Source organism: Homalodisca vitripennis, chromosome X (genome assembly GCF_021130785.1).
Source record: "Homalodisca vitripennis isolate AUS2020 chromosome X, UT_GWSS_2.1, whole genome shotgun sequence".
Lineage (NCBI taxonomy): Eukaryota > Metazoa > Arthropoda > Insecta > Hemiptera > Cicadellidae > Homalodisca > Homalodisca vitripennis.
The window spans coordinates 8334975-8360924 of NC_060215.1; the positions used below are offsets into that span (position 1 = coordinate 8334975).

The window sequence follows — 25950 nt, forward strand, 5'->3', positions numbered from 1 at the left end:
GGGATGACAATAAGGAGTTGAAAATTGATAAGGAGTTTGGAATATTTTTCAGTGACCATCACTTACATCAGGAGTGTTTAGTTTACCATCTGTAGCGAAGCAGTGGGGATTACTATAATATGGGATGACAATCAAAATTAATTGTAACTGCAATGTTCCAGGGCTCTTCAGATGAAGAATTATATTGTCTAATATAATAACTATATAAGTTACGTTACCTTTCTCTTGAGACAGATTGGTTTATGTTTTATTTATTTAGTAATGTTCCCACCTAAAAAGACAAAATCTAAGGAATGAAACTGATATTTTGTAGTAATATTTTCTTAATAAATAAACAATTTTATTCGAATTACTATTTTAGTACTTTGCAAAGAAATCTATTTACTTTGAATCATTTTCGTACTTAAATAAGTTATATTTATATTAAATAGTACTTTTCTGCATTTCCTCAAATACAAGACAGTGCAGCGTCTTCCTGGAATGTATAGCGAGCGCTCTGTAGCGAAATATTGCCTGCAATAAGCGCGGTGCACACTCGTTCTGTTCTAAGGTTGATTTTACTTGACTTTTTCAAACGTTACGTTTGGAAATAGCAACATTTTTAACTTCCTCTAATCAACAACTTTACGATTTGAAACTACAGGTCTTGAAAACGCCTTTATTTGATTTTAAATAATACTAAATCTTTACATTATGAATCTTAAGGTTTTTTTAAAATGACCCCTCTTCAGCAGTCAAACTTTTATCATATTTTTCTAATTAAATGCTTATGAACTACATTTCAAATGCTGCGATAACTTGGCCATGTACCTCATACCAAAGATAACGAACTCTCCTTAGACTTTCAAGAAATTTTAATCGTTCCTGTTTTATGAACCGGTGATTTTATTGAAATGGTTTTATTATAAATCATAAAACAGACGTTAAAACTCAAACTAGGGTTATTATCTGAGTACGTACACTGGATTAATAAAAGTAACGGTATAAAATGCAAAATATATTTTATATTAGTTATTTGTGTGTTACTTTTCAACAACTTTGGCTTAATTTATTAAAACTAAGTGCATTATATCGAGCTAGTATTTGAAAATGTGTTAATGTAAATGCTGCACACGTTTTTTATTGTCACGTTAATACTGTTGTACCTAAAAAGAAAAAGTTAAAGGACAGACGTTTTCTGATTTGCAGGTAACGAACAAAATTACAAGCCTAGTGCTTTATGTTAGAATTTGAAATATTAAGCTGTATGTTAATTTTGAATTTTAAAAGATTGGGTTTGGATCACTAGGAGATCTTTTTAGAAAATTATCACTTTGGACATCAAAATAAACGTGAGTGTATTGTGAAAGTAAATATGGAAATAAACAATTTTAATATTCATAACTGCAGTCAATATGGTTTAATACATAAAATACTATTCACAGTTTTTCACCCGTAATTTTAAATAATAAAATGTTGTTTTCACCAAGGTGTTTGGTTTACATAGACCTTTGAAATGGATTATAAAGTACATTATATTTATTTGAATTTGAAAAAAAACACGATAATCGAACACCAGATCTGTGAATTTTTCATACTATGTTGGCTACTTAAAAAGTATGAAAATATTTTTAAACAGTTCTCAGGAGTTGGTTTTGTAGAAAAACAGTAAAGTACACCATATATAGACATGAAAAATGTAAATACTGTATTTAAAATTCAGTTATTTGTTATGCTGTCTCACAAGGAGGGATGCAGAATATCTCTTTGCCTTAAGCCATAAATTAATTAATACTAATTAAAAACCATATATCACAAACTACTCAAACTAGAAGACAATGAATTAATGGTAGCTACATTTCATAAACATCTCCCAGCGCTTAGCAGACAGTGTGCTAGGAGATGTTCTAGAACGTTTTTCCCTATAGTCGTATAAAAAAATAGTTGTGACAAGTTTAAAAAAATGTATGCCAACTTCAAATGATTAGTTAAAAATACTATGTTCAACTTTGGATCACTGTAATTTCGAATAACTATATAAAAAATTAATATCTAAATGTCTAATGTAGGTAGAGTTTAGATAAGTAACAAATACATTATTTATGTAGTGTTCGGTATTTCTTGACCTCTCATCTCGTATAATAACAAACAATAACATCTATATAAAACTATTAGATTACGTAAGTTGTTTGTATTTACAAGTGTTTTACGAAATATTTATAAAATCGTCTCCCATAGTAATAGACTAAATATTATAATCTACATTCAACAATATTTATCTGCAACCCACATGCCAACGTTTTGGGGCCAAAGTGGTGTTTTCAGATCAGAATTAGGCAAACAGTTAACCTTGCAAAACATTTACTGTAATGTTATAATTATAAAAAATAAATTCACGAAATCAGTATTACAATAACTGCAATAAAGATTGCTTTCTAATGTCTCTGATTGGAAGAAAAACACAAGATCGCTGAAAACTATATATAAAACGTATTATACTATACTGTATATAGGTACTATACTTATATATAATGTTATGTCTCTCAAGTTCGGCAAGTTAGTTTGACTACACTCATTGCGATTCACATTTTATTTAATAACTTACCTTTAATATCACGGGTCGAATCGATTCAAAACATTAATTTTATTGTGGTTTGAAATTTTACAGAGAAAACCCCGCGTTTAGCCTACGTGTAAAAGATTGTGGCTCGAGTACGTGACCATGTATAAATGTACATGATCTACACATTACACTGTTACACATTACACAGCTACACATTACCTGTGTCGGTTATTGTTAAAAGTAAATATTTTCTTAAAACATCGAAAGGTTTGCGATGGATTTTAATCCGATCCCGTGAAACATTCGGTGGGAGATTTATCAAGGTGTACATTTGTAAGGCAAGTCCACAGCTCAACTCATCGCGTATATCTTAATTTAGCAATTCACCTCATCGTGTGAAACTAATCTGCTAACACGAAATAAAAAAAAAACTCATTTATATAACGAATTGCCTTTCAAATTCGTAAACAAGGTGATTTGTCGGCTTATTGTAATGAAGTATACATTTTTAGCAACGTCCGGAAGAGATTACTGATTCTGCTCGATACGGTGATTTGACACTGATTCGGTAAACGATATAAACAATTGCAGAACGACCTATTGTAATCACGTATAGTTTATAGCAACGTCCGGAAGAGATTACTGATTTTGCTCGATACGGTGATTTGACACTGATTCGGTAAACGATATAAACAATTGCAGAACGACCTATTGTAATCACGTATAGTTTATAGCAACGTCCGGAAGAGATTACTGATTTTGCTCGATACGGTGATTTGACACTGATTCGGTAAACGATATAAACAATTGCAGAACGACCTATTGTAATCACGTATAGTTTATAGCAACGTCCGGAAGAGATTACTGATTTTGCTCGATACGGTGATTTGACACTGATTCGGTAAACGATATAAACAATTGCAGAACGACCTATTGTAATCACGTATAGTTTATAGCAACGTCCGGAAGAGATTACTGATTCTGCTCGATACGGTGATTTGACACTGATTCGGTAAACGATATAAACAATTGCAGAACGACCTATTGTAATCACGTATAGTTTATAGCAACGTCCGGAAGAGATTACTGATTCTGCTCGATACGGTGATTTGACACTGATTCGGTAAACGATATAAACAATTGCAGAACGACCTATTGTAATCACGTATAGTTTATAGCAACGTCCGGAAGAGATTACTGATTCTGCTCGATACGGTGATTTGACACTGATTCGGTAAACGATATAAACAATTGCAGAACGACCTATTGTAATCACGTATAGTTTATAGCAACGTCCGGAAGAGATTACTGATTTTGCTCGATACGGTGATTTGACACTGATTCGGTAAACGATATAAACAATTGCAGAACGACCTATTGTAATCACGTATAGTTTATAGCAACGTCCGGAAGAGATTACTGATTCTGCTCGATACGGTGATTTGACACTGATTCGGTAAACGATATAAACAATTGCAGAACGACCTATTGTAATCACGTATAGTTTATAGCAACGTCCGGAAGAGATTACTGATTCTGCTCGATACGGTGATTGTGACACTATTTTTGTTAACGATATATAAAATTCACTACACAGAAACACGAAAAGTGCGAAGTCGGGTGTAACAGTTTTCTGAGGAGCGCAGTTAGAAACTGTCGTAAAAGTCGACGGAATGGGAGCGTGACTATAAGTAACGAAACCGCCGAGTGGGCAGCGGACAGTGGTGGAGGCGACTGGCGGTCGGGTGTCTGTCAGTCGCGAGGGGCGGTTCTCTCGACCAATCGGCTCCTGGAGGCGGAGCCTCGCAGCATCCATTGGCTCGAAAGGCTCCATTCCGCTTCTAGGGGATCGAAAAAAGTAAAAAGCGAGCGAAATGTTCACACCTCGGTGGTGGTGCGGCAGTAGTGATAGTGAGTCGCGAGTGACAGAACGATACGCCTGACAAGTGAACGGTAGTGTGAAAAACATCGATCCGCCGGCGACCGCACCTCCAGCCTGCTCGAGCAGCTCACCTCTGCTCTCAACGCTCTACAAGGTGCAAATTGACATTAGATTTTCTCACCAAATATTATACCTTCTCTCGCTGTTGCTATTCATAGAGAACTGAACTGTTTGCGGATCTCGACTCTAGACGCGTAGTCTACTACCGAGGCGTGTGTACAATTTATTCTCAAGTTACTTTTAGCCGCCTCATTTGTCCGAAAGTCGAGTAAAAATACTTATTTCTTTTATTCCGGTCGTATTGGATAAAACCTCCGATTAAACATCACAAGAACAATAAACGTTTGTTGCACTAAAATCAGTTATGGATTCATTAATAGTTGTTCGTAGTTAATCTTATTTTCTCAGTTGATATGAAATAGTTGTCAGCTGGTCGATGCTATCGTGTTATATTACAGTAATTATGTGTAATTAAAACATTTAATTATTTTATGTAATATTTCAGCTTGGCCTCCTCTCGATAACTGACAAGCATATTTTCCTTAACGAGTGCAACTACGACTGTAAATAATATCTGGATTTTCTCTATTATCATAATAATTGTACAAATATATTATTTATATGTTTGCAAATTATAGTTATTAGTTTTAGTGACGCATGTCGTACAATTTTTAATTTTTAACGACAATAAAGATTGTTTTATTGATTGGTATTGACAATAGTCAGTTAGTATTGAGTACACTTGTTAAAAAGTATCCGTCGAAATTATCCGCTCTGACAGAGAAGAGCCAGAAACTTCTTCAGCTTTGCCAGAACATTAAATTTATCACATTAGCATTATAGAAATTGCAAGTTTTATTGTTAAGCATAATTTTTGGTACTTTTGAGATTTCTCTATTACTTTTTGAAGCAAACGCTCATTATGATAATAAACAAGTACAACATTGTAATAACAGTAAATAAAAAACAGTAAATATTTTATTTTATTTTAAAACGAGCTTTTCAAAATTCTTACTAAGGCACAATTTTTACAATCCATTGAGTATTCTAGGAAGAGTGTATTTTTAATTAATAAAAATAAACAAAGTTATTTTCATAAAAAACTTGACTATGTACGCTGAGTGGTAATTTGGAAACTACAGTTTGTATTTTGTATACTACAGTTGTAGTCATTGTCATTCCGTAACCACGAGTATATCAAGCCGTTTCAGGGCATAATTGTATTTTGTATACTACAGTTGTAGTCATTGTCATTCCATAACCACGAGTATATCAAGCCGTTTCAGGGCATAATTGTATTTTGTATACTCTACAGTTGTAGTCATTGTCATTCCGTAACCACGAGTATATCAAGCCGTTTCAGGGCATAATTGTATTTTGTATACTACAGTTGTAGTCATTGTCATTCCGTAACCACGAGTATATCAAGCCGTTTCAGGGCATAATTGTATTTTGTATACTACAGTTGTAGTCATTGTCATTCCGTAACCACGAGTATATCAAGCCGTTTCAGGGCATAATTGTATTTTGTATACTACAGTTGTAGTCATTGTCATTCCATAACCACGAGTATATCAAGCCGTTTCAGGGCATAATTGTATTTTGTTTATATTATACCGAACGTGACACTTGCTTCGAGAATGGTTCAAAACTGTAAACGCAAACCAATAAAATGTGTTCTTTTGGGCAGCATCCAAGAGAGGTTGAGGTTGAATATTCCTATTCTGTTAAAACCTCATCTGTCCCTTGTTCCGTTAGAAATAGGTATATACGCTACCGTCCTTTGTAAAACCATGACAACAGCGTAGAAATGTTTTACATTTAAAACTTTTGAAATGGAACAAATTCCATTTTATGGACTAAAACCCAGAGCTCTTAAACAAATATTTGAATATTATACATTTAAGATTACGAATATAAAGATGGATTATAATGAAACTAACACATCCATTTAACTACCACACAATATTCAGTTAGTAGAGATACTCGTATGTTGACAACGGTTTTCAACAGTTTTTGTAAATATTTTGACACACAGTTTATTTTGCTCTTTAATTAATAAAGGAAATTTAAATAATTTTGATATGTACTTAGAAGTATATTATAGTAAAGCCTTCTGCAGTTTTAAAGTGGAATTTGGTTAAGTGAAGGTTGAAAGGAAGGAATTAAAATTGGTAAGTGACGTCGGGATATCGAATTGCAGCTACTCGTATTTCTTGTTTGAAGACTTGTACAGTAAAGATAAGACAAAATAAAATGATGGATGATTTTTTTTATTGTTAATTTTTCAGTTTTAAATAATCTTCAATGTGTTTATAACATTGAGCCTGTCTTTGCAAATCAAGATAAATATTCGAAATTAATACAAATGTAAGACTAGGTTTGTTTTATGTAGAAACGATAAGCTACATAAATATTCTCGTAGTTTAATACTTTATCCACCTTAATCGATCCATAATGATCATTTAAGTATTGTTGCGTTATCAATTGAAGAGTTTATCTATATATGTTGATATGCAGCTATACTACTGTGTTGTGCTATACTACTACTACTCTGACTACCGTCTGACTAATCGACGATAAGTTCATAGTAAGCGGCCGCCGAATTGTTCCGAGGTTTCTTCGTCCAAGCGAATGAGGATGGTTTTAAACACATGAACTACAATGTCCAGTACAAGTATCAACTTAATAACGTTAGGTATTGACCAACGATGAATAAACGGATTATATTCCAATTCATTTACAATTTGAACTAACAATTATTTGTATAGTTGGCATAGATGGGAAGATTTGATTTCCCGAGGTGATACAAGTTAAGACGATAAACTATTTTCATGTAACGTTCACAAAAAGAAACTTTCAGTAAAGACTGAACAAAAGGAATATTTTAAAAATATAGTCCAGTCCATATGACTTATGTCTCCTTGGTTTACCTTACTACAATGTCTTAAGTTATTCTAAGAAAAATCAACATGCGTGCGACCTCATACTCTTTTTATTCTATTTAGATTTATTTTCGGCATTGTGCATTGTTCATAAATTATCTATTATTTTCAATATAATTATGTTAACCAATGTCTAAATAAATTATTGTTGTATAAAGACTGTATCGAGTCTCTCAACTTAGTCTTTTATTTACTTCGAATATAACTGTATAGTATTTGTACACACGCGGAGAGTGTTCTCAACTATTAACACTGAATGTGTAAGATCGTACAGCATCCTATTTCATAAAAATTTAAGATTTTCAACACACGAAAGAAAGAACATCTGATCAAATCAAATAAGAACTCTTAAAAAATAGTTCCGAGTTACTTAGACATTATAAAAAGTGGATAGAAATTTGAATAAACAACACAATTTCCATATTTGCCGTGACTATAAATATTGAGTACAGTAAGACCAAATTTTATGTTTCGCTCGAAACTGCTTCAACGGTTTAATGTTGCTTGGTCGGCCCTGAAAAAAAAACATGTTTATTTAATTAATTAATTACGAGATCTCCTGGCTGCCGAACCGAGAAATAAAATGTCTAAATAATTAAAATCGTTAAAGGCTACTTGTAAAAAAACTATAGGAATTTAAAAACAGTTTTTTATTTCATGTCGCTTGTTCCTGTACAAAAGATAATGCTTGCTCGGCCCGCATAGAAACAAAAAGAGGAATGACTAAGTGATTTTGAGACTGTCTGATCTGAAAAACGTAAATTATTTAGCCAACATGCCGCTTGTCCGTAAAACATATAATAATGCTCACTCTCCCAGTTACACACTGATTAGTAAGTAATTATGTAAAATTTTGAGAGTCCCGAATTGCAAACTGCTCAATTTTTAGCCAACATGCCGCTTGTCCGTGAAAAAAATAATAATGTTCACTCGCCCAGTTACAAACTGATTACTAAATAATTATGTCCATTTTCAGAGCTCCGAATTGTAAACTGTTAAATGTTTAGCCAACATGCCGCTTGTCCGAGAAAGAAATAATAATGTTCACTCGCCCAGTTACAAACTGATTACTAAATAATTATGTCCATTTTTGAGAGCTCCGAATTGTAAACTGTTAAATGTTTAGCCAACATGCCGCTTGTCCGAGAAAAAAATAATAATCCTCACTCTCCCAGTTAAAAACTGATTACTAAATAATTATGTCCATTTTTGAGAGCTCCGAATTGTAAACTGTTAAATGTTTAGCCAACATGCCGCTTGTCCGAGAAAGAAATAATAATGTTCACTCGCCCAGTTACAAACTGATTACTAAATAATTATGTCCATTTTTGAGAGCTCCGAATTGTAAACTGTTAAATGTTTAGCCAACATGCCGCTTGTCAGTGAAAAAATCTCGCCCAGTTTCAAAATGATTACTAAATAATTATGTCCATTTTTGAGAGCTCCGAATTGTAAACTGTTAAATGTTTAGCCAACATGCCGCTTGTCCGAGAAAGAAATAATAATGTTCACTCGCCCAGTTACAAACTGATTACTAAATAATTATGTCCATTTTTGAGAGCTCCGAATTGTAAACTGTTAAATGTTTAGCCAACATGCCGCTTGTCCGAGAAAAAAAATAATAATCCTCACTCTCCCAGTTAAAAACTGATTACTAAATAATTATGTCCATTTTTGAGAGCTCCGAATTGTAAACTGTTAAATGTTTAGCCAACATGCCGCTTGTCAGTGAAAAAATCTCGCCCAGTTACAAACTGATTACTAAATAATTATGTCCATTTTTGAGAGCTCCGAATTGTAAACTGTTAAATGTTTAGCCAACATGCCGCTTGTCCGAGAAAGAAATAATAATGTTCACTCGCCCAGTTACAAACTGATTACTAAATAATTATGTCCATTTTTGAGAGCTCCGAATTGTAAACTGTTAAATGTTTAGCCAACATGCCGCTTGTCCGAGAAAGAAATAATAATGTTCACTCGCCCAGTTACAAACTGATTACTAAATAATTATGTCCATTTTTGAGAGCTCCGAATTGTAAACTGTTAAATGTTTAGCCAACATGCCGCTTGTCCGAGAAAGAAATAATAATGTTCACTCGCCCAGTTACAAACTGATTACTAAATAATTATGTCCATTTTTGAGAGCTCCGAATTGTAAACTGTTAAATGTTTAGCCAACATGCCGCTTGTCCGAGAAAAAAAATAATAATCCTCACTCTCCCAGTTAAAAACTGATTACTAAATAATTATGTCCATTTTTGAGAGCTCCGAATTGTAAACTGTTAAATGTTTAGCCAACATGCCGCTTGTCCGAGAAAGAAATAATAATGTTCACTCGCCCAGTTACAAACTGATTACTAAATAATTATGTCCATTTTTGAGAGCTCCGAATTGTAAACTGTTAAATGTTTAGCCAACATGCCGCTTGTCCGAGAAAAAAAATAATAATCCTCACTCTCCCAGTTAAAAACTGATTACTAAATAATTATGTCCATTTTTGAGAGCTCCGAATTGTAAACTGTTAAATGTTTAGCCAACATGCCGCTTGTCCGAGAAAGAAATAATAATGTTCACTCGCCCAGTTACAAACTGATTACTAAATAATTATGTCCATTTTTGAGAGCTCCGAATTGTAAACTGTTAAATGTTTAGCCAACATGCCGCTTGTCCGAGAAAGAAATAATAATGTTCACTCGCCCAGTTACAAACTGATTACTAAATAATTATGTCCATTTTTGAGAGCTCCGAATTGTAAACTGTTAAATGTTTAGCCAACATGCCGCTTGTCCGAGAAAAAAAATAATAATCCTCACTCTCCCAGTTAAAAACTGATTACTAAATAATTATGTCCATTTTTGAGAGCTCCGAATTGTAAACTGTTAAATGTTTAGCCAACATGCCGCTTGTCCGAGAAAGAAATAATAATGTTCACTCGCCTAGTTACAAACTGATTACTAAATAATTATGTCCATTTTTGAGAGCTCCGAATTGTAAACTGTTAAATGTTTAGCCAACATGCCGCTTGTCCGAGAAAGAAATAATAATGTTCACTCGCCCAGTTACAAACTGATTACTAAATAATTATGTCCATTTTTGAGAGCTCCGAATTGTAAACTGTAAAATGTTTAGCCAACATGCCGCTTGTCAGTGAAAAAATCTCGCCCAGTTACAAAATGATTACTAAATAATTATGTCCATTTTTGAGAGCTCCGAATTGTAAACTGTAAAATGTTTAGCCAACATGCCGCTTGTCAGTGAAAAAATCTCGCCCAGTTACAAAATGATTACTAAATAATTATGTCCATTTTTGAGAGCTCCGAATTGTAAACTGTTAAATGTTTAGCCAACATGCCGCTTGTCCGAGAAAGAAATAATAATGTTCACTCGCCTAGTTACAAACTGATTACTAAATAATTATGTCCATTTTTGAGAGCTCCGAATTGTAAACTGTTAAATGTTTAGCCAACATGCCGCTTGTCCGAGAAAAAAAATAATAATCCTCACTCTCCCAGTTAAAAACTGATTAGTAAATAATTATGTCTATTTTTGAGAGCTATGAATTGCAAACTGCTCAGTATTTAGCCAACTTGCTGATTGTCTGTGAATAAAATAATAATGCTCACTCTCCCGGTTAAAAACTGATTACTAAATAATTATGTACATTTTTGATAGCTCCGAATTGCAAACTGCTCAGTATTTTGTTAATATGTAGTTATTCCACAAATAACACATCATTGTTCGCACGGTCGATAAAGAACAACAATAAAGAATATATATGCAATTATTTTAATTTAATTGAATTCAATTATTATTTTATTTTTAAAATACGTAGATTTAAAGAGCATTTTGTAATATGATGAGAGTATAAATTTTCACTTTTTACAATACTTAATAATTATAAGATCCACGATCAAGGATCTTACGGAATATTTTCACCGTAGGTTCTTTACATTAATTAGGCCGTTCTTAACTCACTGCTTGTCTTTTACTATTGTAAAATGTTGCATTTTTCAAAAACAAATTACTATGACACTCTCAAAAAATCAAAAGTTACAGTTGTGAGAGGACCGTTACTCATTGGATACGTTAAACTTGGTCGTGATTATATCCGTAACTAACGGGTACCTCACCCAAGTATAAAGTAAAGTAAAAGTGTCTTATTTTACCAGGCGAAGTTAGAACTAAGAAGTCTTCTATAACACTTAATCTGGGGACAAACGGCTTAAAGGTGACTCCCGAACCACCACCAACGGCCGGGCAGGCGGGCTGCTTGCAAGGACAGGATCGCTCAGCGGTCACCCATCCAAGCAGCAGCCACGCTCCACGTTGCTTGATCTGGTTATCTCATGATAACCGTTGTACTGCATTGAAGCATGACTAACTCCAAAAGAAAATATTCATATTATACTTATAAATATTACTGGATGGACACAACTGAGTGTATTCATGCTTTGATACATTCAAGCATATATATTAAGAACGTTTCCATACTTATAACACATTGTTTTATGAAAGATATTTAATCAACTGCTTATAGTGAGAGATGGACACAATTATTGTAGAAACAATTACTCAATCTTTTAGTACAGAACCGGAAGTCAACTTTTTTTACTGTAACGAAAAGTATTTGAAACTACAAATGAATTATACATTTTGGTTCATCTTGAAATTGAGTTGTTTGCAACCTAAGAAGTAACAATCGGTGGACAGTTAATAGTTCGCAATCGTCAGTGTTAATAGCTTACTACAACATACCTGGTACATTCCCGTTATAATAAATCATCATATTTATATAGTTTAAAATTGAGACAAACAACGTGTAAGTCTTTCTCAAAATCTAAATCTATAAAAAATATCTTTCAAATGCTGATGAGAGAGAGCATACGCACGAAAACCACTCGGTACTAGTACAGATGCAAGCGTTGTGAAATCCATGCTTATCGATACTACATACGAGTAAGAGTTAAATGGCAGCTCGATAGTATACTATGACAGTTGTTATCCAGATTAGTATGTAACCAAAACAGATAAAATGTAATTATTTGAAAATGGCTTATTAACAAAAATCCATTTTTAAATCTGCAATTACAGGTCCAAATCCCTTATATAACAATATGATGGGAAATGATAAAATATATAAAAACAATTTAATTATTACGACACGGATTTGCTATAGAGTTGCTGCGTGTTTGCTATAGAGTTGCTGCGTGTTTGCTATAGAGTTGCTGCGTGTTTCAGAAATTACGTTTTTGGAGGTTCTTTCAGCAGGAATAAATTCAATGTTAGAGGTATTGTCCTATTTCTGAAATGATAACTGAAATACGAATCTATTAATTTAAAATTTCTGCTCTGATAAGGACTTTGAATTTTCTGGAATAAAAGTCTTCACTAGAGAATAGAACTACACAAGTTATTTTGGTTTATGTTGATCACCCACAGGAAACACTAAAATATATTTGTAAGAATTTAAAATTTTACTAAATTTATTAATAAATCAAAATGAAAGATTTATTCTCGTAGGTGTTTTTAAGATCGACGGACTAAATATAGAACTGTACCATACACAGAGATTTCGTGACCTCTTAAGAAGTTTCGTCTACGTTTGACACCTCACACAGAGCAGCCATAGACGATCTGTGTCAGTTGTGCTTACGGCTATGCTGACCATTACGGCCAGGTAAAACGGACTTATTAAGTGGCGGACAGTGAGTTCACGGTGAGTCACAGTGAGTCATGGCCTGTAACTCACTATACGCGTATGACTCACGGGTTTGTTTTGACGAAGTGTTGACATGATATCTTCAAGAAGAGTTGTCAATGATTGATTCGAAATCTAAACTAGAGCTGCGAGAAAAATTAATCGACTATCTGTCTTTCAGTACGTTGTCTTTGTAAATGTTAATAACATAATTGCATCATTCAAAAGCACGAATTTTATACACGAGACCATTATTACGTCTTAATAATTTGCAACAATTTGTTTATCCTGTCGGTTTGACACTTTATTGAGCATAGTAATAGTTGTCGGTATAAGAAATTAGCCAGTGTCTGTAATTGTCTTATTTCTTAATATTTGTAACATATAATTTTTATCTATAGGCCAATGTTTGGTACTAAAATATTTGGGCCTTGCAAATGAGCTATTTAAGTCATTTATTACAACTACACATGTGACTGGTAAGTGTATGGTATATAATGGAACATCTATTAGTAATTTATTCACCGCGTTAGCGAAGACTGTCACTCTTCAAGCTGGAAAGATTTCATTTATATTTGTCTGTCCGCACGATATATCGAGAACAAAATGACCTGTAGACTTGAGAATTTGCATGTAGCTTTAATTCTATATAGGCGACATCAGAGTTTGATGATGGTACTCCATACGATTTAGATGAGTGTTAGTGAATGTTTTTACATCGCGGAATAAATACATTCGTAAAGAAACCGAGTGCAAACATATGGGATTATAAGGGATTTGGCTGAGCGTTAGTGAACAAGAATGTCTATCTATGGGATGTAGCTGATCGTCATTTAAGCCTCTCACCAACTAGGATGACACAATTCCTCTTTTGTCTTCCGAGGGGGGGGGGGTTAAAGTAATTCTTTCCTGTCTCTGTCCACTATGCATCTCAAAAATGAAATTAACTATATATTAAAACTTAGCATACAACTTCAGCAAAGCCTACACAACACGACATCTGGTGTGCCGTACTCTTACAGTGTGCTGTATTACTCATAAAGTAATATACTCATGTTTGGAGTGTGTATTTAAAAGTTATCATAATTAATTTGTATATTCTTTCAAATTCGCTTAATAAAATTTTGGTTAGAATAAATTGTCGTTATATTATTTACTACCTTAACAATACACTTTATGAGTTCAGTAGAAGCTTCACTAGACTGAAGAGTGAACTATATGAAAAATTATTGATAAATTATAAAAGGTCTTATAAACATATATCCGGAAACGCTTTGTTGGCGAGCTACGGCTAGCGAAAGATTTAGCCTAATTTTCGGCTTATTTCCGTCTTTTCCTAGAAACTCGGGCGAAATCTTTCGCTAGCGGTAGCTCGCTAACAAAGCGTTTCCGGACATATGTTTATAAGACCTTTTTCATTATTTTGATAAGAGAGAACCACCTGAGAAAATTGTCGGGTTACTCGTGGGATACCCTGTATATTTCAACTACATTGAAGAGTATAAAAATTAATCAAAAAACAAAAAGAAATAATAGGATAACAAACGGAATTTTAGTACCCAGTGAACATTCAAACGGACCGACAAAAACCCAAGCGGTCCGAAATATAACGATGACCTTGCATTTTATAAACCTTAAAAGAAAATTTATCATAACATAATAAAACGTGCAATATCTTACACGTGATCGAAAAATGTACAACACAGATAATATTTCTAAAACTGCATGACAATTTATAAATGAGAAAAATAAAGTCCCATCAACAAAAATATGAACTGACAGGAGGAAACAATACATACAATAATCTGGCCGAGTACTTCACAATATTATTGTGGGAAGTGCTGATGAACTAGGTAAACAGTGGTCCTGCTTTGTACCCTGTGACCACAAGCAATGTTGATGCGGTCATAAAAACTTCCTAAACAAAAAGGTCTGCAGTAGTTGTTAACGGTACCTCTGTGTGGCTGGTACATTTTTGAATCCACTTCCAGCAGCTCTAAATCTGTCTTTTGCTGAAGGGTTATTTCCATCTAAAGTGAAACTAACTATATTATAACTCTTTTTAAAATCGGTGATTTATCAAAATCAATAAACAATAGACCTATATCTATTTGCCATACCTGATCAATTATTTTTAAATAAGTAAATCTTCTGGATAAAAACAGAACACTATTGACGTACAGTTGACGGAATTAATACACTAATTGAATTTTAAGCTGAAGGCATGTAGCAGATGATAGAGCTGGACATGTCAAACGCTTTTGATACAGTAGACCATGCAATTCTACTTGATAAGTTGTATAGTTATAAAATTAGCGGAGTTCCTTTGAATTGGCTGCATTTCAATTATCTGATTGTAGTCAGCAAGTTCAGATTTCGGGAAAATTATCCCGATAAACCTAGTTAAAATATGGAGTCCCACAGGGTTCAGTCCTTGAACCTAATCGATTTTTGCATTACGCAGATGATGCTAAGAATTTATACGTAACGGTAATCTTATTCAGTTTGCCGATAGCACAAGCCTCACTTTCAAAGCTAACTCATAAGCTCTAGTAGAATCTTTTACTGTATGGGAGGACGATAAATATGAAACAAAATTAATAATAGAAAGATGACAATATATGGAGTGACCATAATCTTTAAAAAATCTTAAAATTCAATTGTACAATTCAGAATTGAAAACAATTTTCGTCACAAAATAGAATTTCTAGTTCAGCTTGCATCAAAACTGCAAAGTCAACTCTATGAATAAAAGTCTGCTCACATAGTCCAAGAGATGATGTCGTTTGTGTTGGGTTAGTTAGGCTAAATCTCATATGATTGTACTCAGTTTGTTTATAAGAACAATGTAAAAACGTTTATTAACGCTGAACCAAATCCGATGGAGTAGCTTGCACCATCATCGAACACAGTGATGCAGCTTCGTCCACAATTTAAAGTCTAAAGGTTAGTTCGTTTCCGAGATATCATGCTGACAGAGTGACAGGTAGACGGACAGACAGACAGACAGACAGAAATGACATTTTCCAGTCCCTTGAGTTTGGGGGGGGGGGTGGGGGGTGGAAATAAAAAAACCTAAACCTCAAAATATAAATGTTTAAAGATAATTTGACGCAAAGTTGGTCAATGTGATTATTCTATGTGAATCAAGGCGTGTTTCAAGGAATTTTAAGCTCTACACTTCTTTCAGTATGGAGTCTGCCAGCATAGCGCACAGTCCCACTCCGAGCATACGTACCGCGAGGAAAAGTTTAAGACATTGGATTTAAGTATATGTACTTGTTTTTGAGATTTATGCTGTTGAAATATTGAATGCGATCGTTAAATGCAATCATATCAACATAAGTTTGATATTCCAAAATAGATTTTGAGTTTTCTTTGAAAGGGAGAATGTGTCATCAGCATACTGCACTACTCTTCCGTGATATATTGATGAACCAATGTAATTAACATATATTAGAAACATACTTGGACTATGAACAAACATGTGGAATATACCAAAGCTCAATTGGATAAAAAAACTGAGATTTGGACAACTAAAGTTATGTATTTTTGGAATAATAGCACATATGTGGCATGCCTTGTATGGTTCAGATTTTCAAGCAGAATTTTGTGGTTAACACCATCTAGATAGATCGAGAAACAAACCTAATGTGGTATATCGGATTTCAAATACTTCTACACCCATGTCGACTAGACTTACAACACTTTATATTGTCGTTTTGCCTTTCCTGAACAAAAATTTATCTTCTGTAAGTTGGTTGTTTTGATACAAAACCTGAAGCATTATTGTTAAAAACATTTTTTTTTCAAAAGCTTTACTTGAGACATGCATAATTGCTCATAGCATGGGTCGATATTTACGCGTTTCTTAGTAATGAGAAAAAGACACCTTGTTGAAAACTAAGGTTAGTTAATTAAATTGAATGTTTAATGTTCATTTTAAATTAAAATTGTTTGAATTTTTGGGAGGGAGCTGATTGATGATTCAATCGAGCTCTTCTTCAATGACCGATGGCACTGTTAGTGAAGTTCCTAGACTTTGTCTTCTTGTGAGATTTACTTGAGGTTATAATAGTCGAGAATCCGCAGATACTGTAATAGGTCACGATCCACAAACGCGACAAATTTTTGAACCCGTTCGCAACTCCCTTAGTATAATGTCACGCATAATGTTGGCTCCGAAATTGACTTTGATTAGTTTTAACTATTATTCTGTATTTTTTATGATGCCTCAAACGCGTTTAGGAACAGTTTTAGAACAAATTATTAATTTTGAGACACCATACATCGTAAACTTATCACTTGAGGTTCTTTTGTTGATATCGAAGGGAAAATTAAATGTTTTCTCCCAAAACCAATACGTTAATGGACCAGACCGAGCCAATTATTATTACTTAGATAACTTTGATACACATAACTCCATTATCACATTGTTTTCATCTTATCCCGTAATTTTACCCAGTCAAGTGAATCGAGGGCTCCACAAACGGTTACGTATAGTAGTAAAGACGTTTGTGTTTCTTGCCGAGTTTGGATGTTGAAATCGACTTTGAATGTCTGACATCAAGTTCTCGATAATATAAAATTAAAGTTTTTCCAGACATGGTTCCGGCCCTAAAAATTTACAGGTGGAGTACCCAACACTTTACTCTAACCATTAACAGGTACTCGTACACAGGAAAAGGTAACAGGAAACGAACCCAAATCCATAGTTAGTTTATCCAATCTGCTCCGAAATTCATGAAAATTCTCATCTATCCTCAAAGCTGTTAAACGAAATTTCACACGATTCACTTGGGCCAAGGCATAGGATATGCTGATATCACTTATCTGCAGCTTCTTAGCAAGCTCTTCAGTTATTTTAAAAACCAAGACGACGAGTTCAAAGTGAAACACTGTGCTAGATTTTTCAAACAATGATAGAAAGTGAGTTACTATAAAAACTTCAAAAATTTTCAAGGGCATTTAAGATAACCTCATATTCTAAACTGGCCGAATTTTGAAATGCTTATAGTTTATAGATATTTGCATTACACTGTTGAATTTTGGTACAGCCATAGTGACATCGATAACAGGGAAATTAAAAGAATGATTAAAACATCAAATATAAGTTGCACGTGGTTTCAATTCGTCTATTTGAACCTGAGTTTCTCCCATGTGCCCTCTTACAGTACCAGCCCCATTATAACACTGGCCTCTACAGTTGTCAATGCCCAATTCGTCTATTTGAACCTGAGTTTCTCCCATGTGCCCTCTTACAGTACCAGCCCCATTATAACACTGGCCTCTACAGTTGTCAATGCCCAATTCATCTATTTGAACCTGAGTTTCTCCCATGTGCCCTCTCACATTACCAGCCCCATTATAACACTGGCCTCTACAGTTGTCAATGCCCAATTCATCTATTTGAACCTGAGTTTCTCTCATGTGCCCTCTCACATTACCAGCCCCATTATAACACTGGCCTCTACAGTTGTCAATGCCCAATTCATCTATTTGAACCTGAGTTTCTCTCATGTGCCCTCTCACATTACCAGCCCCATTATAACACTGGCCTCTACAGTTCACAATGCCCAATTCATCTATTTGAACCTGAGTTTCTCTCATGTGCCCTCTCACATTACCAGCCCCATTATAACACTGGCCTCTACAGTTGTCAATGCCCAATTCATCTATTTGAACCTGAGTTTCTCTCATGTGCCCTCTCACATTACCAGCCCCATTATAACACTGGCCTCTACAGTTCACAATGCCCAATTCATCTATTTGAACCTGAGTTTCTCTCATGTGCCCTCTCACATTACCAGCCCCATTATAACACTGGCCTCTACAGTTCTCAATGCCCAATTTAAATAAAGTCTTATATTATTTTGGTTTGACTTTTCCCAGTTGTTGAAAGTGTTTCATATAAGCCTATAAAACCTTAAAAAACCTCAAAATCGTCATTGAATTGTCAAAGACATTTATTCTTTTGATAAAACGTCTGTTGTAAAATTCCCTTCACTATCAGTGTGGCCTTTCAATGCAAGTGTGCGAATAAAGAAATACTTAAAAGAAAACACGATGCTGAGAAGATATTTTTGTGGATTAATTGTTGATGGCTAATAACTTATATTTGCAGCTGGAAAAACATTAAAAGCAAGTAAATACTCAGGCGCACCAACATCCATTTTAATTGACAACCCAAACACTGGATTCACAGCGAACACCATGATTTGTTCAAAACCTTGGCGGCAATCATAAAAAATGTACTTTTTCTAACAATACTATTTTCGGCGTGACCGTTTGCCGCGTGGCCGTAGCTTTTAATTTTATTTAATTAAAAACGTCTTTTCAAAACACGTCAATCCTGAAGGTCATATATACTGTAATTATTAACATTCTTACCTTCTGCCATGGTTTTTTTCTCATTAAAAATTACCCAATTGTTTTGAAATACCTGTAACTCTGTATGAAGTGAAAAAATAGATTCTCTAATTGTTATAAATAAATGTAAAGGAATATTAATACGAGTACAAATATAGAACATACAATAGAAATATAAATAGTTAAGAAGATAGCGGAAAAACTACGAAAAATAGTAATAATTAATTCGTATAGTATGTATTGAGAACATAACATAAACAGCCTAATCTAAAAACGTCTATACATTTCTACCACAAATTCTAGAAGTGTGTATTTTCCAAGCAGGAATATGATCAGTACTCAAAATGTATAGTTCCTCTAAGAATGTTACAAGATGGCGGACGTTAGGAAATCGCCAAGGTGAATGCCTATGCTTTATCAAGCGGAGCCACTCCAAACTCTACTTTATTGCAGCCACCAACATGAATTTTATAATTTCGTTAATTTTTGTTTAAAACACTTTATTTTTATTTTTTGTAATAAAAATATATTATATATATTTAAGATCTATTTTACGATCTAATTAAAGCTGTAAACTTTCTTTAACACGATATTACGCCTAAGCGGATTCAACAACATATTTTTGAAGTTCAAACGGTGTTGACATTTTACCAAATTGTGTACACGGCAACTCTTGTCGGTCCAGAATAGAGAAAGTTATTACATCAAATACTCAGTTTCACGAGAGTGCGGCATATGCCGTGGCCCGTCAAGTCGAACGGCATAATTAAAAGGAGCAATACGTTTAAAGGCATGTAGTGGGAAGATGGATCGCAGAAGCTGAACTAAACATACTACCCAATGCGCCGTCATAACAGAGAGAAGCGTTGCGCCTACTCTGCTCGGTGATAAACGAGCTGACGAAACCGCTTGGCACCGGCATCGCCTCAGCGCCGAGACGCTGCGCGCCGCGACGCCCCGCGCCGCTCCTAGCAAATGGACCAGAATAAATATGTGAGTCCCGAGCGTGGTCGCTGCCTCTCCACTGCATGCTAATTACCGACTACCGACTCTCCTCTCTCCGATTAGAACTGGGTTTTGTAGGTGTTGTAATAAGAATTGTCCATAATCTTTCCATGCCAGTACGGTTTCGTGAGAGGAAGTAGCTGGTAGAATGTGTAACGATATCCGGTTGTGGTGAATTTTACCACGTATTATTTCTGTGGGTAAGGTAATCCAGAGAACAGGGGCGAGAGAGAGAGAGAGTGAGAGAGGGGGGGGGAGTCGGACAAAGAGCATGAATGAGAGGGTCTGCAGAATAAGCGCATGAAGTCGTTCAGAGGCAGTTGTCAGGAACGGGTCAGGAAGTGTACAGGAGAGTGTCGACCGTGATAAATTGAATATTAGTGGGAGTAGGTCTGTGGGTAGATCAGGGGAGAGTGTGTGACAAGCTGCGCTATGGATTAATTTGAAATGTCATATTTGGGTTAGGGCATATTAAGTGTAGGTTTGATACAAGGTTTCTAATACAGAGATAAAATGTCTGACGTCCATTAGACCGCCGAAACGGACTTACATGTATAATACACTTGATAAGGTATGAGACCGCTACACCCCAAGTCGCGTAACAGGTTTCACTAAGTAAGGTTCAATGCAAAATTGCAAATCTATAGCTCATTTATTGACTGATAGATCAGACAATCATAAGACATAGAAATATTTATACCCTAGTGGAATGAACAGCTTTCATAGAAAGGGACGAATACAAATATAAACACAATTAATAATAGAATGATCACATATGAATGACTATAATCTTAAAATTTCCCCGTACAATTGAGAATCCAAAACAGTTTTTTATTTTCAGAATCCATTCTCTGACCGTAGTCAGCAAGTTCAGATTTTGGGAAAACTATCCCGATAATCACAGTTGAAATATGGAGTTCCATAGGGTTCAGTCCTTAGACCTATTCTATTTTTGTGTTACGTAAATGATGCTAAGAATTTATACGTACCGGTAATCTTATTCAGTATGCCGATGCCACAGCCTCATCCTCAAAGCTGTCATAAGCTCTAGTAGAATCAATGTCCTTCACCATATGGGTGGACGATAAATATGAAACAAAATTAATAAAATGATCACATATGAGTGACTATAATCTTAAAATTCTCTTGTACAATTGAGAATTCGAAACAGTTTTCGTCACAAAATTGTATTTCTAGTTCAGCTTGCACCAAACCTGCAAACTCAAATGTTGAGTCATTCTGTTTATAAATGGCATCTCATCCGGCCGCGAATCTGCCCGACAGAACGATGCCAGACATGATGCTGCTGGATAACCATCGACTCTACTGGTTAACCAGTGTTCCGTGGGACATATTGCAATAACGACAAGCAAAATTCCGCGACTTTTTCTAATGATTTGGTGGCATATAATGAATATGCGCCAGTGAATATTACATTTTTTCAGCTACATTAGAAAGTTGCATTTACACGGAGATTGTCATTGGACTGATATTTAACATCGGCTTTCTCCTCTATTACTTTTGGTCTATTTACGCTTTGAATAAAAGTCTACGCACAACACCAAAAGATGATATATCGGTGTAGTTAGGCGAAATGTTTTGATTTGTCACATGTTAAAATCTCATATGATTGTATTCAGTTTGCTTATATATTTATTTATACTGAGATTTTCTCGTTGCCGTCGTGGTTACCCATTATACCAATGTAAAATTATTCGCTAACGGTTAGCCATATTCCTTGGAGTGACATAGTCGATCTCTGTGTTCCTCATATTGAAATGAAGCTTCATGTAGCAATTCAAATCTCTAGGTTTGTTTATTTTAAATATATCTTGCGGACAGAGGTAGAGGTATATTGACAGACAGAAATTAAATTTTCCAGTAACACGAGTGATAGGCTTCACTAACGCTCAGCCAATAACCTTCAAGATAAAAATTTAAAGATATATAATAAATAAAAGACTTGGACGGTCTGGCGGGTTACAAGTTCACGAGCAGGCGCCGACCGCGGTAAATTAACAAAACCTGTTCGTTTTAAATAGTGGTGAACTATATTACAATATTCAATATAACGGCTTTAGAAGCATCATAATGAGGCCAGAGGAACATTTTTTAACAGCCTGGTCAAGAATAAAAGATTTGATATTAATTTAATAACAACTTTTTTGCAAATAATTCTAAAATACTTGAATCTTATACTAATAAACAACGCATTTGTTACTATCTTGTATAAAAATGTAGTCTTAATTAGACCACAAGTTCCGAATTATGGGTTTTCATAATTGTGGTGTCGTTGAAAAGTTCCAAGAACAGTACCTTTTTCATTCTTATTGACATACAAATTGGAAAATATTGTTTGTAAATAATTAGCTCTATATGTCTAAAAAAGACATAAACAAGACAAATAAAATAAATTACGTAGTTTGATCAAAGGGGTTGATACAACGTCTGAAATCTAACGATGTCACAAACATTATTCCTGGACTAGACTTCAAAATCAAGTTTAATTTAGTAGAAGGAGTGTGTTTGAACCCAGACTACACTCGTCTGTTCCAATTAGATAAATAATACTCATTTCAAGAATCATATCCAAACTGAACCCAGGCTCACTACTTTCACTTCCTTGGCTTCCAGCTTTGTATTTTCTCTTAAACTTATTCGCGGGATCTATTCCAAAGTAAACCCCGGCTTACTACTTTCAATTTAAAAATACGTTCAACAATCATGAGTGAACCGAACCAGGCCTACTACTTTAAGTTAAAAAAAAAAGAAAATCTTGAATTTAAGTTTTGTATTTTCTTTAAACTTATTCGCTGGTACTATTCATATATCTTTACTATTCATATGTCTGGTAGTAACATATCTTCTTAGGACAGCTTCATCAGATATCAGGGTAAACATATTCTATTTTATTTCAATATATTTTCGTTGTGGCCAAATACCTATATAATTAGAGGTCTTGAACTTTCTGGATTGCATTTATTTTACGGTGCTTTTATGATTATTGAGCACTTTAAACTAAAAAAAGGATAAGAATGAGATCTTATCCTGAGGCTAGGCCATCGTGATGCTGTCTAAAAATAGTTTCTCCTGTTGTGAGGTCTACGCTTAAGACAACATCTACGGGAGTGATATGTTGAATGTCACTACTGCTAAAGAGCTAAAGAACTGTAGCGAGAAGAAAATTTGCTTTGTTTTTTTAATAATTTAAACATATTCATTTTTAATGAACTATTTTCTTGTTTGCATTGCAGAGGTAGTTGAACTAAACCCTTCAAAACAAAATGCTCTAAGCATTCCAATACGACCTATTGCCATATCTGTTGGTGTGCAGTGTACCAGTAGTTTCCAGAATCAGGTACACCTTTACCATTTTAGAGTTAACAAAATGCTTAAAGCATTCCAATACGACCTGTTGCCATAGCTGTTGGAGTACAGTGTACCATTAGTTTCCAGAATCAGGTACACCTTTACCATTTTAGACTTAACAAAATGCTTAAAGCATTCTAAGACAACCTGTTGCCATAGCTGTTGGAGTACAGTAGTTTCCGGGATCAGGTACACTTTCACCATTTTAGAGTTCCGTCTCATCCACATCAATCAATCAATCAATGGTTATTGCGAAGACATGATTTACATGTATAGCAAAAGTCAGTTCGAGTTCAGAGCTAAAGTTTTGTACATTATTACATCAGAATCACACTCAACATACAACATACAACATGCAACATACAATTCAACATTCATGAATCCTTCATCCATTTGCCAAATTTCCACCTACAGCGCCGAAGTCAATCTCCTGATTGGGTGATCTCTCAATCAAATACTAAAAACTCGGTAACATTATAAAATGCTTGTGAAGCTAAAAGGCGTTTTAAACGAGCTGTTAGTACATTGGGTGTCGCGGTATGCTCTATCAAATTGGACATCTTGTTGATAAAATGAACATCTGTGAGGGCAGATGTGCATAAACTACCGTTCTGTGTTTACCAGTCCGGTAGTTTCCTCTGCCACTGGTCTCATACGAATGAATGTCTTGGCCAGTTGTCATGGTGCATACAGAATACAGTTGTTTCGAAAATGTAAAGAATCTCATCCACGCCTTCAGTTACTAGTGTCTAGTTGCATCTCGTGTCGCCTTAAAGATGGACAAGTATCACCCAATTAAACTTTCAATTGCAGGTGACCGGAGGATAGACTAGGATGGACTGAGGATGCAGCCTTACACCGTCACTCCTACCACATCGGATTGCGCATACACTGCTTCCGCCACCACTTCCTGGTTGCGCTCGCACACCCATGTTTCTCAAATGAATACCATTGATGGTAAGGATCACATACCTCCTCCCAGAAGTTCTCTAAATGGGTAATTATATATATATGTGTGTGGCAGGACCTTAATCAGCATAACTACCGTGGGAATGTGCTTTATAGAGTCATTCTGCTTATTGTGTTTTACCTTTAGGATAGTGCATAATTAGGGTATAACTCAACGTTACTGCATTGCGTCAGGTTCAAGAAGGCAATAGAATGAGATGATTGACCTACACGATGCAACGCCTTGATCGGCGCTTTTAAATAATGAATTTTATATTTTGCTATTTACTTGCAGAAATACACGTAGCAAAAGCACGAAATATCTCTGCATATTGGCTCTTGGGATGAAGGTTGATGTTATAAAGTTTCCTTGTACAATAAGTTATCTCTTGTATACAGGTTTTGATATCTTTTGAAACTTCGGACACCTGTAAACATTTCAAACAGTAAAACTCCCTAATCTAGAATTTGAAACTTGAACTTATCTTTATGTAGCCTATGTTAAAATCTGTATTAAAAATACTGGTAATTAATAAAGTAGCTTTACTAAATAAGGAACTAGAGCTTTACTCAGTTCGTCGTTAGAAAAAAAAACAAGACGTTTCGAGGATTTGTAACTACTCTCTTCTTCAGGTGTATAATCCTACAACCCAAAGTCCAACTTTCAGGTAAATAAAAAGCAGGGCCATAGCAATGAACAGACCATAGTCAAAGTTGACAAAAAATCAAAACATTATTTATATATTTCAACTCCAACATTACTGTTAGAGAAGCGCAAACGGACAAAATGACAACCACAGTAATAATAGTATTAATCACTTTACTGCATTTTTTCCCATAGATTACATTTTTTCGGTATTGTCAAGTTTTAAATGTTTGTTGACTCTTAACACAGAACACATAATAACCTGCTTATGGCGTAGTTGATCTTCACTCACAGTCACACGTCAGCCTTTTTGGTTCATCACTCATCCCAACGGCCCACCAAGAACTCATCATCAGCGTAAAACCCGTTAAATACCAAAAGGCGTTAAAGACGAGTTAATTTATTTGTGTTAATTTCATACCATCAAAGAGCTTTTTGATTAAGTTGACACCAACCTTTTGCGGTAGATTTTGAGACAACTTCAGT

The 25950-nt window shown here is 34.7% G+C and overlaps 1 protein-coding gene across 2 annotated transcripts in view; it reads left to right on the forward strand.

Moving 5' to 3' along the window:
- The first annotated feature begins 4296 nt into the window (after nt 1-4296).
- LOC124368646 (T-box transcription factor TBX1-B-like) overlaps nt 4297-25950 on the forward strand; it is a 54985-nt gene continuing 33331 nt past the window's right edge. For both annotated transcript variants that reach the window (XR_006922980.1, XM_046825887.1), the window contains exons 1-2: nt 4297-4578; nt 24684-24827. Coding sequence is in view for 1 of the 2 variants with exons in the window: in XM_046825887.1 (XP_046681843.1) it covers nt 24716-24827 (112 nt within the window). In the remaining variant the exon portion in view is untranslated. The remainder of the gene's footprint in view (nt 4579-24683; nt 24828-25950) is intronic.